At 37.2% G+C, this 16213-nt stretch overlaps 1 protein-coding gene across 1 annotated transcript; it reads right to left on the bottom strand.

The window, feature by feature from the left end:
• Positions 1–4111: 4111 nt before the first annotated feature.
• On the bottom strand, positions 4112–5429 carry LOC135078271 (uncharacterized). Its single transcript, XM_063972870.1, has 2 exons — positions 5060–5429; positions 4112–4243 (listed from the first exon to the last, which is right to left on the bottom strand). The coding sequence occupies exons 1-2, from the start codon at positions 5390–5392 to the stop codon at positions 4112–4114; spliced, it is 465 nt and encodes a 154-aa protein (XP_063828940.1). The 5' UTR covers positions 5393–5429.
• Between the last annotated feature and the right edge of the window lie 10784 nt (positions 5430–16213).

Genomic DNA, 16213 nt, shown 5'->3' with positions numbered 1-16213 from the left:
TAATACGCATCGCAATAACGTCTATGTCTATACGCGCTACTATTATAAGGTATCATTTTGCATAGTCGCAAGACTTCACTCCGCTGCTTACAAATCAATGTCGCCTAATGTTATCGCAATGTGTGTGGCCCATAAACAGTGAAAATTATTGTGACATTGGCCAAGTCACAGAAGCCTATGCGAAGAAAGAGCACTTGAATGACAATGAAAATCAGGGTTACCATTTTGTAACATCTCCTCACTATTGAGGGTAACAAAATAACATTAATAATCTAGCCATTAATTACATATTATTAACTATACGAGAAAGTAAAGCAACATGCGGTTTTATTTTAATTTGTAAAATATTTGTAACAGTTTGTTCTAAGTTAAGTTTTACAGCAGAATTGCTGTTTCAGCTATCACTGTGAAGGTTTGGGAAAATAAATAAATAGAAAAAATATTAACATAAATATTTCTTTATTATTATCATTATGCCAATTTATGTTACACTGTGTGACAGTCTTTGACATTAAACAAACTCTTCTGCTTAATAATACGTTCCTACAGGGCGTTTTTATAGTTATTCTTGCTGATCAAACAAGAAGGGTTGATTCTATTACTGAAATACAACTAACTTTTCTTACATGACCAATATCAAATTCTTAATAAAATGACATCCTCGTGATGATGATAATTTCTATGGAGAGGTTTTTTTTTATCTTCGGTCCCTTGGGATAAGTTATTCCATTTGGGCAGTAAAATTAATCCTTTTTATTTCATTAGATATAAAAATAACACAAGTGTTTAGGAAAACTTCTTCTTTGGTATGGTATCACGGAGTTATAATGGCGGCAACTCTGTATAACTGACTTGTAACTTTCAAACAGTATGATAAGGGCACCACATTGGTTTTCTTTCTGAAAAAAGGCTTTCACTTTTAGTACTAACCCTTTAGCACTACATATTTAATTGAAATAAAAATACAATATACGCACAGAAAACTGAAATTGAGTTAACTGACGTGACATTTATAATTTGTTGACATTATGGCAGTTTGACATGACTAAGGATTGAAAAAGTTTTAATTGAAAAAGTAAATGACAATTTGATAACGATTCATAAGAATATAATCGATTAAAAATATTTATAAAATGTTCTGATACTTGCCTGTAGCGATTATCCAATCCTGGTTTCTACTGAAAAACTATCTCGTGGCAAGATTTTAATAAAATAATACAATCTTTATCTTCTCTTTCACAATCTATAAAAGTTCATTGGTCTATTATACATGTGTATGAATTGGCATAGATTACGAGAGACTGGAAACTATACTAGGTTGATTTAGTTTACTGACGTAACAACAGATGTTTCTCTCACTTCAACTGGCATTAGATTCAACATCGTATTCTGATACTTTTACAGTTATGATACGAGTACCATGATGTTTTCATTGTCAATGTCAGTTTATGGTCCCAATTCTTTTTATTTTATTTACGACCTTCGACCAGTTGGACACTTTAGATAGCTTCTTGTAGTAGTGTCAATATCTTTTTAGCTTTTTACGCAAATCTAGTCTTCAGAGCAATTTAGTCGATTTATTTTATTTTCAAAATCGATATTTAATTGTCTATGATGGCCGCAGGAACATCACTATACATGGACTCCCAGCAATAAAGTACGTTATTGCCTCGTACAGATTTATCGGCAAAAATTATGGAACTTGATAGGTTTTAGACCATGCCACGCACCAAAACGTCCGGAAGTTGTAATAGTATTATAGAGTAAACGTTAAAAGACTTATTTATTTAATTTTTTAATGCTCAAGTGTCCATTAACATGAAAGGGTGCTTAATGTATTAAAAAAATAAGAAAATTATTATGATGGGTTAATGTTTTTTGGCGGTTTTTGAGGCCATTTCTGACAATGTCCTTTTACTACTGGAATATGTGAAAGTTTATAAGAAGATAAGAGAACCATAAAACAAAATAACCCTAATTTTCACTGAAAAACTTGTCTTAATTATTAGTACCTACAAATGAATAAAATGGACTATAATTTGAGGCAATTAAATGATCTTCCAGTGGTTTGGTTGGTATAATCGTCTCTAAAAGGAACTACGTTCGCCACTCGACCGTTAATGGTTTTATCAATCCCCGATATACATAAATAACTGCATATTTAAAGCCATTGTCCACTAGGGTGTCTAACTGGCCACCTCCACCGTGCGGGATTACACAAACGGGATTATCGTCTGGACACGGGTCGCATCTCAAAGGATATAGGATTAAGCGATGGTCATTTGGCCATAGCAGTCCATAGAGTGCCGACACGTGCCGTCTATGGGCAGATGTTATCATTGTTGGGCTATTAGCCCATTAACGCCCGCCGTACAATAATTTGTACACAACTTTAAGTTACGATAAATCTGATTTAGAGGGTATTTTAACTCTGGAAATAATTCCAATCGGTAAACGAAGGTCTATGCATTACATCCTAAGATGAAACAGAACATAATTATAAAATCTTAAGGGGGTATTTTACGATTACGTTTCAGTGATTTTTTCGTATCTCCTAGTGGATAGTTGACAATTTTTTATACAAGGTTTAAGTTACACAAAATACCGAATAAGTTGTTAGTGTATTAGCTAACAACATATCCTAATAAAAAATACATAAAAATGTTCATTTCATGGAAAGTTTTTTATGCTATAACTCCCAAAGTGATGCTGTACTAACTTTAGTACAATGGGCGCTTGACATGTTACGTAAAATAGTAAAATAATGACATTATTATTAGAGTGTTTACTTATTTCTTCATAGTTCTTGTATGTAATCATTGTTTTCTTTTTCCAATAACATGGCTCTTTATGTATAGGGTTACAGACAACAAAAAGAAACATTTTGTTTTTCCAATTACGACCTGTTTGTCGACCTAAAGAGACTTAGTTACATAGTTTTTGGAACCATACGTGACAGCAGAACCAAACGGTATCCTTTGATTACTTATAAAGATTTTCACAAAAAGCCTAGTGACAGATTCGACAAAGCAAACATAATTTTATTAGTATTGATTGAAAGATAATAATGTGGGTACTATTGGAACAAATTTTGATGCTTTAGAACCGTTGGGAAAGGTCATTATATGGGGTCTCTTGATAAAAAAAAGTAGAGTTAGGCACCACTGGGTGTCCAGCTCCAGTATAATAAAAAGATTAGTGGGTTAGATCAGATGGATAGTCTATAGAACTTTACCAAACTGAGGTAAAAGGAAAAAAGCGGTGGATGGGTCTTGTGCGCTTATATGGCGGACATGACAATTTCAAATGCATGCAGACTGCACTGCATAGTAAACTCATATAGTCGCTTAGATCAGCTAGCATTCCGCAAATATTATAGTAGCGCACATATTTGACCTATAAAAGATAAATAATAGTAGGTAATCTTGCTCTAGTTGATGGAGAAGAAATATGAAATAATGGTTATAATCAAAATAAACCAGCAAACAAGCCGATTTGACCGCTTAAAATTACTGTGTGTTTCAATAGAGTCAAAACAGCCTATGGCAAGTGCCTGAAAACACTGTGCTAAGATGGAGAAGACTTTGCTCAATATGACTCATAAGCGCCCATTGTACAAAACTTAGTACACCCCTGAAAACCTAACTTCTGATTTTGTTTTTGGTTTTCTTTCTGTTTAGTATTATTTCTGAAGTATTTTTATAAAGAAAATAAACATTGGCTATGTGAAATTGACCGTAGTTTTCATTTGGGCGTTAATGGGTTAGAGACACTTCCTGGTGATTGTTACCGGCAAAAGTGTTGCGGAACAAAAAATAAGTGTGTTGTTTGTGTCTAGACATAATACATATAATGTGACCGCTAGCTGCCCGATGTCTGAGTCATTGTTGCTCGGTGAAGTTGTTAACTTATTTATTTTTGTTTAGATGTAATAATTTAGAAACTAAAAATATTTAAAGCGAAAGGATCTGTTGTTAAACAGTCTACTTATGTTCAATAATATTAGTTCAGGCGTTATTTGAAATCTGTTATTTTTCGCTTTTCCATTTTTGGTGTTCCTTTGCTTTATAAGTTTTTAAGTGCCTAGCTTAATAGTAACAGCACTAAAATTTTATTTACCGTCAAGACTTCTCGCGTAATGATGGCCACCCTTCCATGCGCCGGCGCCGAAGAACCCGGCGGCCAAGATGAGAGCCTTCAGCACGATCAGTATCACCAAGTTGGTTAGATTCAGGCTTAGTACCTGTAACCAATGATAAGAAAGTATTTAAATTAATGATATAACACGCGGGATGAGGAATATGAGTAGAATCTCTCTAATAATAAAAATGGGATAACAATATTTTCTATTATTATCTCACTATCTCTATGTTGAACAGTAGGTATTTGTATTTGAAAGAATCCTAAAGTAATCCATTTATTGAATAAAGTAGACAAATGAATGAACGTGTATGTTTTCAATAAATAAATACAAACTAAATAATTAAAAGCTTTAAGTCATCATCACATTATAGGTTTGGTTTTCACAGTTTCTTTGATGGTTAAAAAAAAACTTTCGCAGACTAAAATGAGTCACTTTCTCAGAAAGAAGGTAAAAAGTCCTTAGAAACAATTAGTTTACTGTCCTTTTGACCATGATTCATCATTCTTTGGAAAATTGATAAGCAGATACGAATCTTGGGAAACAATGTGTAAAAAGTTTTTGCATGCTTCATTAGATATTAGATAAGTTAAAATTATTTCGTTTTACCGAATAAGTAAATCTTGTTTGGTAAAGTTTACATGTTGCTTAAATATATGAAAACTTGTTTTAACTTCTTGTTTCATTATTTTATTTTATAATTTAAATCAATAGATACACATATTATAGAGTTGGCGAAGTAGATACGTTATAAGTACAATGCCTTGTACAAAATGTATGAATCGCGATCGATAAATGTTTTTAATTGCAATTACTTAATCGAATCAAAGTAAAAGCAAAGCTTACTTTATTTAATTAATTAAAGCATTAACATGGTGCAAGAGCGTGCAACTTTACAAGAAAGAGTGCAGAACGAACCTGTGATACGCAGTCGAAACCAACCTGACTGCTGCCCGTCGACCTGGCGATAAAGTCCTTCGCCAGGCCCGACACCAGCTGCCCACCTGCACTGTTCAGGAAACTTCCAGCAGTATCCATGAACGACGACCGTCCGTACTGAGCCGTGTCGTTCACATCGAATCGAGAAGCCGAGTTATCGAAAGGTATCGGCGGTTTTTCTCTTGGCAAAATCGCGTTTGCGTCATACGCTTTAGGGTACATTTTCTTCGCGTACTGAGGAGACGAGTACGCGCCCGAATGCTCCCCTGCTGCCAGCACTGCGAGGGATAACACCAAACAAAACACGACCATCCTGGACGAACGTTTAACCAGCACTGGTCTTTCAAGGAAGCAGGTAGTATTGTCTTTGGGCCCGTTTAAGTTCCGTCCGCATTTTTATCTCTTCCCGTGCTTTTGTTTGTCGCACGCACGATGACATCTGCTAATAGAGGCATTGTTGTTGCTTAGTAGTGGCCGGTGCATATTGTTTTGCTTTTTCGAAGGAATGTAGGGTCTTGTTATCGGATCTAACTGTATAGTATGGGCACAATATCAGTAACTGACAAAGTAACGCACAGTTAAGGATAATTGTTCAATTTAAAAGCTAGGTAGAGCAGTAAGAAAAAAGATGGCGCCATCCTCATAATAGGACAACAGACTCATCAACTTCTGAACTTCATTTTATTATTTCAACTTGCCATGAATACTGGACGTACCTTACTGTAGTGAAGTAGAATTATATGTTTTTATAACGGCGACGGTCACATGCGCGGGCGCAGTCACAAGCTAGCGGAACATTGCTGCGGAGCTGCCGATACGTCCGCGAGTTGACACGTTCCCTTGCTGATATTTGTTAGGGGATGCTAGCCGTGATATTTTTATTATTAGCAAGAACATTTTAGGTTGCTGATTACTATAATTTTGTCTTCCAGTTTCCAGATACACTTATCTATACGTCTTTTTAGTTTCTCTGTCAGACAAGTTCTCAATAGGATATTCAGGGGCCTTAAACTGATTGAATACTTAGCATCTCTACAAGTTGACGCTGGGCATATAATGGCCCAATGTGACTGCAAAGATGATGGCGACGTAGGTAATAATAAGTCTGCTTTTTATAATGCTATGACTCCTTTGCTGTCGCTGTAAGGTGACTAATTTAAAAATGCGGCTTGATGACAGGTTTATTGGTGGCTCCTGCTGTACATTGTAAGGCATGAATTCAGCTGTAGACTAATGCAGCGTAACAGCTAGTTTTGGTTGAGTAATGATATAAGTAAAGCATAGCACCTTACCTGTGACAACAATCACAATCAGAGCATCGTTGTTGACGACACCATGGTGACGTGTGACATAATATTATGTTCCATTACCGCACGGTCGCACGGTGAGGGTGACACACTTGCTCGTTCACGGCAAGATCATTGTTTGGGAGTCATTTAGGAGTTTGCGACATGTCGATACTTGGAGACTGATATAACATGCGTAACTAACTGTAACTTTTGGCAATGTTCATGTTGGACAGATGACCTTAAAGGTTGCAGGGAGCAGCTGGATGCAGGCTGTTTTCTACAGGTCAATCTGAAATTATTAGAGGAGGTCTACAGGAGTTTGTATCCTATGGCTGAAATACATACTATAAGAAGATAATACATAACTAGCTAGAAGAAAGTATAAACCACTTTCCCAAGAATGCAACTTGAACTGTCAATTTTCCCCTCGTTGAGCGTATTGTGGTCAAATTGCAAGAAACGACAAGTGTGCATTGTGCTGATAAATGCATTACGAATTCACGATGCATACTGATGCATGCGTATTTTCTACGGTTACGAGTATGTAGAGTTTAAATATTTTATTTCAACTATACAACTTGTAAAATCATACTGATAAGGCCTATTAATTTATGTTGCTTACATTATGTAAAAGGATTGTAACTATTCAATATTCAGTAGTTTTTTCAGTAAGTAGGCCCTCTCCAAGGCACTTATTTGGTCAGCTGTCCCAAATATAGCTTGCTCTACCACCACTTCTGGACAACATATGGGCTGGTGTTGAGAAAAAGTGGCGGAAGAAACTCACACTTTTGTCAGCTTCTTTTTCGTGTTTTTTTTTTGTGTTCAACAAGGCGCTGTCTACATAAAACTTTATTTTGTAAATAAAACCCGATTTGTTGCTGACTGTACCTATATTATGATAAGGAAAACATAATATCTTGTATCTTAACTAAACTATACTAAACTTACGATTATTCTCATACGGAAATCTACTTACGAAGTAGGGCATAAAGTTATGTAAAACTAAACGAAGTTTAATGCACCTTTTGTAAACAATGTTATGGTTATAATATTATTGTGGCACGCTCTGAAACACGCGACACGACTTCATCGTCTGTGTTTTAGTTCGTGTAGTCTGGAACTTATAGAACAATGCTCAAATTAATTTGTATAATCGAATCATCATTAAGGGACTAACGCCCGTATTCACAAACATTACTATGAGGTCTCACAGTACGCGTGTGACACACGATCCAATCACAGCGCTCTATTCAACGTTGAGCGGTCGATTTGCTGCTTCACTTATGCAAGCATCGTTTGTGAATATGGGTGTAAGTACACCACTTTTTTTTCAGGTGGTGACGACGAGCCATCGGAACGCTCTATGTTATATGAATATCGCAATTTTAACTAAGCAGCAAAGTACCTAATTGCATGTATCTGACTTTCAAGTCTCTAGCAGCTTAAATAACGTGTCAGCGGCTCCTGAAAGCATGTTGTGTGCACGAGCTTTGAGAGCTTTTTCACATCACGTTTCTACACGTCACCGATAAGTTCCTGAATATTTTATATTATTTGATTGTTAACTGTAAAAATACTGATTTTTATTAATTAGCATGATATTAGTATGTTTTTCTTTTCAGTAAGCTTATTTTGCTTTCAGTAAGTACTAGGTACCTACTCGTAGAAAGAGTGAAAACTGCAATAGAGAGCACCTCCAGGTTCTCTAGAGTTTGAGGATACCTGATCTAAATACCCCTACGGCTTATTTTTTTGGTAAAATTTTAAGGGGATTTGGAACGTTTTAAATGTTTTGTAAATCATTGAAACTGTATGCAAACTAAAATATATTCCGTAATTTCCCCTCAGTAAAGGGTCAGCTGATGCTCTAACGTCAACGCCATCTAGCAAACACATGAAAGATTTCAAACTACAAAAGCAAGGCCCGTAACTTCTGCTATTCACAGTAATACTCTGCTTGTAATAGCACAGGGGTCGGTAACTAAAGGCTACGAACTTTATTGATAGATGGCTGTTAGTACAGTTTAGAGTAAATGTTAATCTACGAATAAATCGTCAGTTAATCGTCATTTTGACATATTTCCCATACTGAAACTGTCAATGTGCCAGGTACGAGTATATCAGGAAGTTATTCTCGGATAAAAGTTTGGTCGAATCGGGCCTAAGTTATGGAATATTTTGGGTCCATAAAAATGTTTGTACCACCACCATGGACTACGAGAAATAGAGCATAATTATTATTTATGAATAGAAATCACGCACCACTAATCTGAAATCCATGTTTGGCTATCATTCCAAACTCATGCATTTTATTTTACCTATACGGAGGTAATTCCAGCCAATAGGTATAGTTTCACTACTCAAACAAAGTAGGTACCTGACATTAAGGGCAGAACATAACCATTTGATACAAATGCGACACAGTAACACGACCTGTGAGAGTGCGAAGTTCAATGTTCAACCACCTGCAATTCACGGACAGGGTCGGCGTCAAGGGCATGGAGCTCTCGGAAAGTATTATTTTTTTTAAGCTATGTATCTTGTAGGCTAGGCAATAATTGATATTTGACACTGTACATTTACTTATGGCAAGAAGTTGCTAGATTTTAAAGTAAGCTCAAGTAAGACTTAGTGAAAATCACTTTGTTCTACATAATTTCCTAAACAGTTGTTATCAAAAGCTTCATTCAAAAGCTTTTTGAGATTATGGGCACATGAAATTTTAAGATGCTTTACCTATTTAACTCTACCAAAAATTAAAACACGAAGTATTAATTACCTACCCGTAACTTTTTTGAAAAATATATCCAACGACAGTCCAAATCACAAAGTTGGAGAGATCCTTTGCGACAAGCTATCTAAGCTAAGCTAAGATAAACGAGATCCCTTAAATTTATTGTGCATTTAGTTATTACCACTATGGCTGTATGTATACTGTGTAAGCATCAATGTAACAATTTCTGGTAAACCAAATAAAATAAATAAATAAAATAAAATACATTCAACAATCCAACAGGGACATTCATCCCGACTGCAGCCCTGTGCGCGCATTAGGTCCAAGTGCGCCCGCGCATTTCTCTGGCCGCGAGATCGTGCGGTGAAATGTCCGCGGAAAGTGAAACCGGGCTTGACCGTCACGCCGCAGCCATGGAGTCGCACGAGTCGAATATTTTTCAGTGCTATTTTGATTAACGCTTTGTTGTCATGAGAGTTTTCAATTCAAGTGATTGTTATCTTGGACGTATTTGTTAAGTCAATTAATTAAGCGCTATTGTAGAGCTAATTGAAATAATTTATTTTGTAATGAGAGTGTTGTCCTTAGTTTGAAATTGTTAACATCTTTCAGTCTACTATTGGATGTAAACGTGTCTCTACCATAAATGTAGCTCAATGTTAGGCACTACACGCATCTGCCTGAATTCCGCTAATTCAAATGATATCTGATAATACACACAGCGAAAGAAAACCTCCAAAACTTGTCTTCTCATAAGATGCACTAGTTCGTAACATGTCAAATCCGTTTAGGCGGTTACAAGCAGTTACCTCGAAAGTGCTTTTGTTCTTACTCTACTCTTATAACATTGCAAATTACGCTTTCCAAGCTCAACATGACGCAATGTTTGCGAGCAAAACAGATCGGCACGTAACCGCGAGAGTCGAACTCGCCACAATAATTATATGTGACGAATCTGCAGCGGCCCGGTCCGCTTCGGGCGAGTAGGCCGAGGCTTGTGAAGATCAAGCCTGATGTAATGCAATCAAAATATTGTGTTGACTAGTATTTTTATTGTTAAACATAGTAATGGATTGCAGTGATTGTTGTTGTTTGGAAGTAGGCAACGAATGGCTGATAGATACAGTAGCAGGCATTATTTTTATTTCGAGGTAACTAGAAACTATTTTTATGAATTTTTTCGGAACAAATTGTATCTGAGTTTAGAAGATAGGTACTTGTAACTCATTATTTCTTATGTTGGGGATATGAACGTTAGATTTTAGATATTCCTAACGATGTCTTTTGATATAAGTACACCTATGTTCTCCTTTAATACAGGTAGCGTCTTTGCAATGCATCTAAGCTCCCGTCAAGTTTAGAAGCTGCGCTTAGAACGTTGCTTAATGAGATCAGTGGAGCTCCGTTGAGTTAACTAGTGTTGTTCATCTTTGTTGTCGCCGCAGATGGAACTGGATTGGCCACACTCTCCGAAGGGACCCCGATCACATCCCTAAGCAGGCTCTGGATTGGAATCCCCAAGGAAAACGCAAACGTGGTCGACCCAGGCAAACTTGGCGGCGCACTGTAGCGGACGAGGCGAAGAAGATCGGCAAGACCTGGAGCGAGATCAAGCGAGAAGCTCAAGACCGAACGAGATGGAGGACTGTTGTGGACGCCCTCTGCCCCATCTAGGGGACATAGGACCATAAGTCAAGTCAAGTAAGTCAAGGGATACTTTTGTTACCTTTTCCGCCTGTTAACTGTTTTCTCTTTATAGTAGCTTAGTTAATTATTAGGATACATCTCCAGCTACATCCGTCTAAATTGCGATGTTTAAAATGTCTCTGTTCTTTCCAGAACTAAAACACGAGGGCAGCTGGTACCCGAACAGTCATCTAACTGGAAAAAGTATAAGCTGTATTTAAAAAGTAAAATTTAAATAGGTTTAGTACTGTAGTACAGGTACATGTAAACGAACGCAGTGATAGAGTTAATTTCGCATGAACGCTTGATCTGGGTTCAAGCTTCAAGGACCTAATTAGTTATTTTCAGAGTAATTCTATATTTGGTATTTGTCCTCGTTAAAACAGTATAAATCTGTAACGTTTTCAGTCTTTTCTTTGTAAATAAACGTTGTTATTGAACTTGTCCCACTCGTGTTCCTCAATTTTATACAAAATTTTCAAAACTTATTAAAGGTCCTTATAAAACATCTGCCTGAAAATCAGGACCCAACAAAACAACACTAGTTCTCTGTAACACAATTACACCGTACACGAGCTAGTTGCCGTGAAGGATCTGCTTACGAGGAGTTTTTGTGTAAAGTTAATTACAATCTATTGAAATTGCAGCCATATACTCGTACATACATAGGTATTTATTGCAAAGACGAATACCTAAACGCCAAAGGTGAATTTGATGTTGTAGAATTGTGAATTGTGAACAGAGATGGTACTCGTACTTTTATTAATTAACAAATCAATCTTAAGGAGGATTCGATTATAGCCTAGTGTTGTTAGTGTTGTAGTCTATTAAATTTTTGTGATTATGGAAATCCAGCATATCAGTCAAATAAAACAATATAAAGTCCGTTTACAGATTGGCATAAATTGAGAATTTTAGCAAACAATTGCATACTTATTATGTTTACAAAGAAAACTATTAGATACGTTACCTAATGCTTACAAAATTGTTAAATTTAGTGACCCCTTTGTTGTCAGACTTACTAATCTTGATCCAAGGGTTCCACGGTTTCTCCTTTATCCGAGCACCGCGGAGCATGACAATCCGCGCGCGCGCATAATGGCGTCTTCCATCTTATTTAACGCCAGCCATCTTATTTATGCTTTCTACGGCAATGTTGACAGTTTCTAAATATAATTTCACTTGCACTTTCCTCTGCAAGGTGATCGATTGGTTTTGAGTTTAATGACTTGTTTGTTTTTTAATTATTCAGTGTCGATGTACCGGATTAGGGAGACTGGTGCATTCTCTTTGGCGTCGAGAGAGCTGATTGCTGAGTGAATGGTAATGGGTAGCAATAAAACAATATAAACATCTCAGCATGTGTACGTGTTATGTGACTACTTATCTAATATTCGGTAAAAGTTAAAACCAATTGTAGAGTCGTTTGTAAACAGATCAAAACAATTTAATGTTTTCGTGCAATCAAAGCTAATGGATGACACACAGTTCTTAGGCAACTTAACACAGCAACGAATGAAGCCACAAAACACGTAAATCATTCACGTTTAAATAAATATCGAAAAGAATCACCTGGGGTGCTGAAGTGGGAATGTGATTTATTTTTCAGTTTGTGAATTTATTGTTCGCGCTTAAATGAATAAATATTTTATATTTAAAACATGAAGAAATATGAAAATATGATTAATGCAGTGTGAAATTAGTATTTTGTCCTTTTTGCGTTTCTTTACTAATCTGCAGCTTAAGTTACCTTGTCAGCAAGTATTTTAATGAATTTTCATGAATGTTTTTTCAAAACAGGTATGGACTGATTTAAAGCTAAATATTTTCTGAAATAATAACATAATATTCTCATTTTTTCCCAGACTATTTTGCTCTAATATACATAAATATAAAGTAGGTACATATAACTAATAAGATGCGAGTATCAATGTGCGATCTAACCGCGCAGACCATCATCAGACAGACAATGATTCCCACTTAACTGTAATAATACGGTATCTAATAACAAACACATTCGGGGCAATGTACTGCTGATTGCACATACCTAGAGGTATAAAATCGGTATTATGTACTTACATTATCTAAAGAAGGCTGAATGAGGCAGAGTTTCTGACTTTTCATACCCAAAAGAATACAAACGGTAAGAGGGAAAAAGAGAAGGCTTCCCTCTTACAATTTACGGTAAAGTACCAATATCCGCGTGGTTTAAGAGGTACTTTACGTGGAAGGTATCAGGGCTTGACACGATTCTCTAAGCTTGCAAGTTGCATGTGTGTTGTTCACATATTGTCTTTTCATTTATGTGCACTGTGCAGGGTAAAGTAAGTTGATGATAGGGGTAGTGAATATTTCGTAAGATTAGCTGAAAAAATGCCAAATGTGGAACAAATGCAAATGATGATAAAGAAAGACTATTACGGCAACTAAAACTTTTAGAACTTGTCTCTTTGTTATCTCACCATCTTATTATGTCGCCTATGAAGCGAAAAGGCCTATAGAGCGTACCAAACTGTTTACGGCAGTGGATATTTAGACCCCCGCAGCATAGACTATAGATTATTAGGCTACGAAATCACGGCGCGATTTTCACCCGCGCCCGCGGCTGTTGTGGAATTGCGGTTTTATTTCAAAACTCACGGGAGCGGTTTTTTGCGCGGTTATTCTAAGAACTCACGGGGCGATTTTAAATCGCGTCGCGTGCTAAGAAACTGGTACAAAATGGTCGCCCGCCGATCGGGCGGTTTTCGCGGGCGCGGGTGAAAATCGCGCCATGAGTTCTTAGCCTTAGTCGGCCGATAGTTTGGTCAGCTTCCAATTTGTATGAGTAATCAGACCATATCAAATCGGTGTAATGTGCGCGTGCTTCAAAACATGTTCATGCTGACTAACATAACGACCCAACTATATCGGCTGTCAAAAAGTCTGCAATCTGCGGGGTGTTTAACAGTTTGTTTGCTCTCTGCAGTAATTAACCAGCTCCTAATGAAACTTGTTACTTCATCATAAAAGTTTTTTATAAATCGGACATGGTGAATTGCAAGAGATCAGCTTGAATGCACGGTGTTGTAGCGACCGTTTTTCGCTATAATTCTGACAGCTTAAAAATATTACTTCGGCGATAACAACACCCCATAAAAACCATATCTGTTCCATTCACTATTCACCAATTATTAATCAATGAGTTGTAGAGCAATTATTTTTGTTTCGCGGCGATGCCTGGTTTTACTTGAGTTCAATCTCATAATAAGTCACGCACATGTTTTTCACGTACGTACCTACTTAATAAGTATAATGCGCACATGCTTGCTATAATAAAACATAGCAGGTTAATGTAGTTAGTAGTTATATTTTATGGCATGGAAATGTGCTTGTTGCTAAGTCTGGACGTGACTTTATTAATAAACTAAAAACACACGATTTTTACAATAAGAAAACTATCTAATCTGGAGAAATTAGACATGAACATGACATTGTTGCATTCAGCTCTGTTAAGTAAGAGTTTAGATTTAAGAAGCATAAAGTTAACGCTTGTTATTTGAAAACCTTATCTAAAGGTCCAATTTAAGATTTTACCAAAGAAAATGCGGAATAGTGAGTGATTAGAATCTAACCTATACGCTACGTACCACAAGACGTTTCAGAAATACCTTTGGATTCCTGAAGCTTTCCAGGGATCTTAATCAGGAGTCCTACTACTACTTCCTAAGATTATGTCTGTAGTTTCGGATATATCTACCTCTCTCACTTAAGTATATTTGAGAGCTATTAATAAGAGATGAATACCTAGACCCGAAAATAAGAAAATTCCTCGGCGTAAAAGAGCAGCTGCGTAAAGAACCAACGCTAATAACGAAGACGGATACACGTCTTTAACAAACAAAGCTTTCATTTATGATTAGTGCGACGACAGCACGAGACCTGCGCGCGGGCAATTAGAGCGTCGATCTGAGGCAAGATAGGGATAATAAGAGAGAGTCGCCTTTTGGGTCACGGAAGTGGAACTGGCGTGTGTCGGACATAAACGACAGATATTACTAAATTATGAGTTAGAAGAAAATAATGTCTCGTTTTTATTTTCTGACGAGCAAAGATTTCAAGAAAAATGTCTCTTTTTTGGTAGGAATTATGTGTTGCTCACAGTTTTTACTGCTCATGCATGGTGATTGGTGAGATGAGAATTCGATGGAAGAAGAATTAACTACTGTTTCAACCAAAAAACAATGGTTCACACAGTTTTTGCGCAACAAATTCGTATAATAGGGAACTAAATATTTAGAAAATTTTATCATGAACGTAACAAACATCACATAACAAAATAACTTTTGACTTCGAACTTTGCCTTTTGTTGCGAAAAGTTAACATTTGCGTATTCGTGTTTAGCGTTTCACAAATATGTTTCTGTCACCAACTTCGGGCACTGTGGGAAACTATTCATTTTCACCTATTATTCTCGGTGAAAACACAAAATGAAAAACGGTTTCACCTACTGGGGTCACGGCCCTGTGAGAGTTGTGATAGTCAATTAAGATTAAGCCTGCAAACGACAATCGCCACATAATTATCTCGCTCATTCGTCGTGACCGAACTGAATTACCACTGCATAGAGCGCAGGGAGGGAATCGTTGTGCATCCACAATCAAAACTATATCAGCGGGCGCCAGCCGCCGCCGGCGCTCAGTCTCCGCGCGGACACAGCGCGGCTCGCGGTCCGATGAAAGTGAAAACGATGAAAATGACAGTGCTGCTCGCGTTTGTGCTCGCCCTCGCCGCCGCCAGCCCCAACGACCAACTCGAAAGATACGAAGACAAAGTTAAGACAAACAAACTAGATGTGCCCGGGAAGGACCCCATCACCATCATCGAGAAAGCCACAGATGATGACCGGAAGTGGAAGGATGCTCCAGTCGACCTGAACGACGACGTGGATATAAAGAACCTAATGACACACATTGTTCATGACGTGACTGGAAATACTCCGCGCTGCTTCGGGCCGTCGTGCCAGGATGGATTTAATGGCGACGAAGGACCTCACGATGGTTACGAAGATTTCACACCAGAGGAAAAGTTGAACGACTATCGAGAGTTTACTCCAGACCGACTTCAAGCCATCACTGCCTTAGCTGCGAAATTGAAGAAAGAGAAACTTAAAGCTGATCGAGTTAGTTACATGGATAGTGAGGATAATAGTGATGACGATGATGATAGTAATGGAAAAGTGTACACCACGTGGAATAGACTTAAAGTGAAACAACATAAGCATCCTTATGACGATAAGGATGGGTGGGTAACTTTGGAGCCAGTAGCTTGGTCGACAAGCAAAATATCTAAGTGGAAACCTAATGTGAAGAAGCAAAAGCCAAATCATTGGAACGACGATGATGACAGATTCCCTAGTGATGATAGATACACACCTTACCA

The sequence above is a fragment of the Ostrinia nubilalis genome, chromosome 14 (genome assembly GCF_963855985.1).
Source record: "Ostrinia nubilalis chromosome 14, ilOstNubi1.1, whole genome shotgun sequence".
Classification (NCBI taxonomy): Eukaryota; Metazoa; Arthropoda; class Insecta; order Lepidoptera; family Crambidae; genus Ostrinia; species Ostrinia nubilalis.
This window is presented reverse-complemented; position numbering and strand designations above follow the sequence as displayed.

Bases quoted from the DNA above. Each gene is read 5' to 3' on its own strand.
- LOC135078271 (XM_063972870.1), bottom strand. From the start codon at position 5,392: ATGGTCGTGTTTTGTTTGGTGTTATCCCTCGCAGTGCTGGCAGCAGGG. The intron at 4,244-5,059 runs GTTCGTTCTGCA...CATTGGTTACAG, and splicing joins GTTTCGACTGCGTATCACAG to GTACTAAGCCTGAATCTAAC.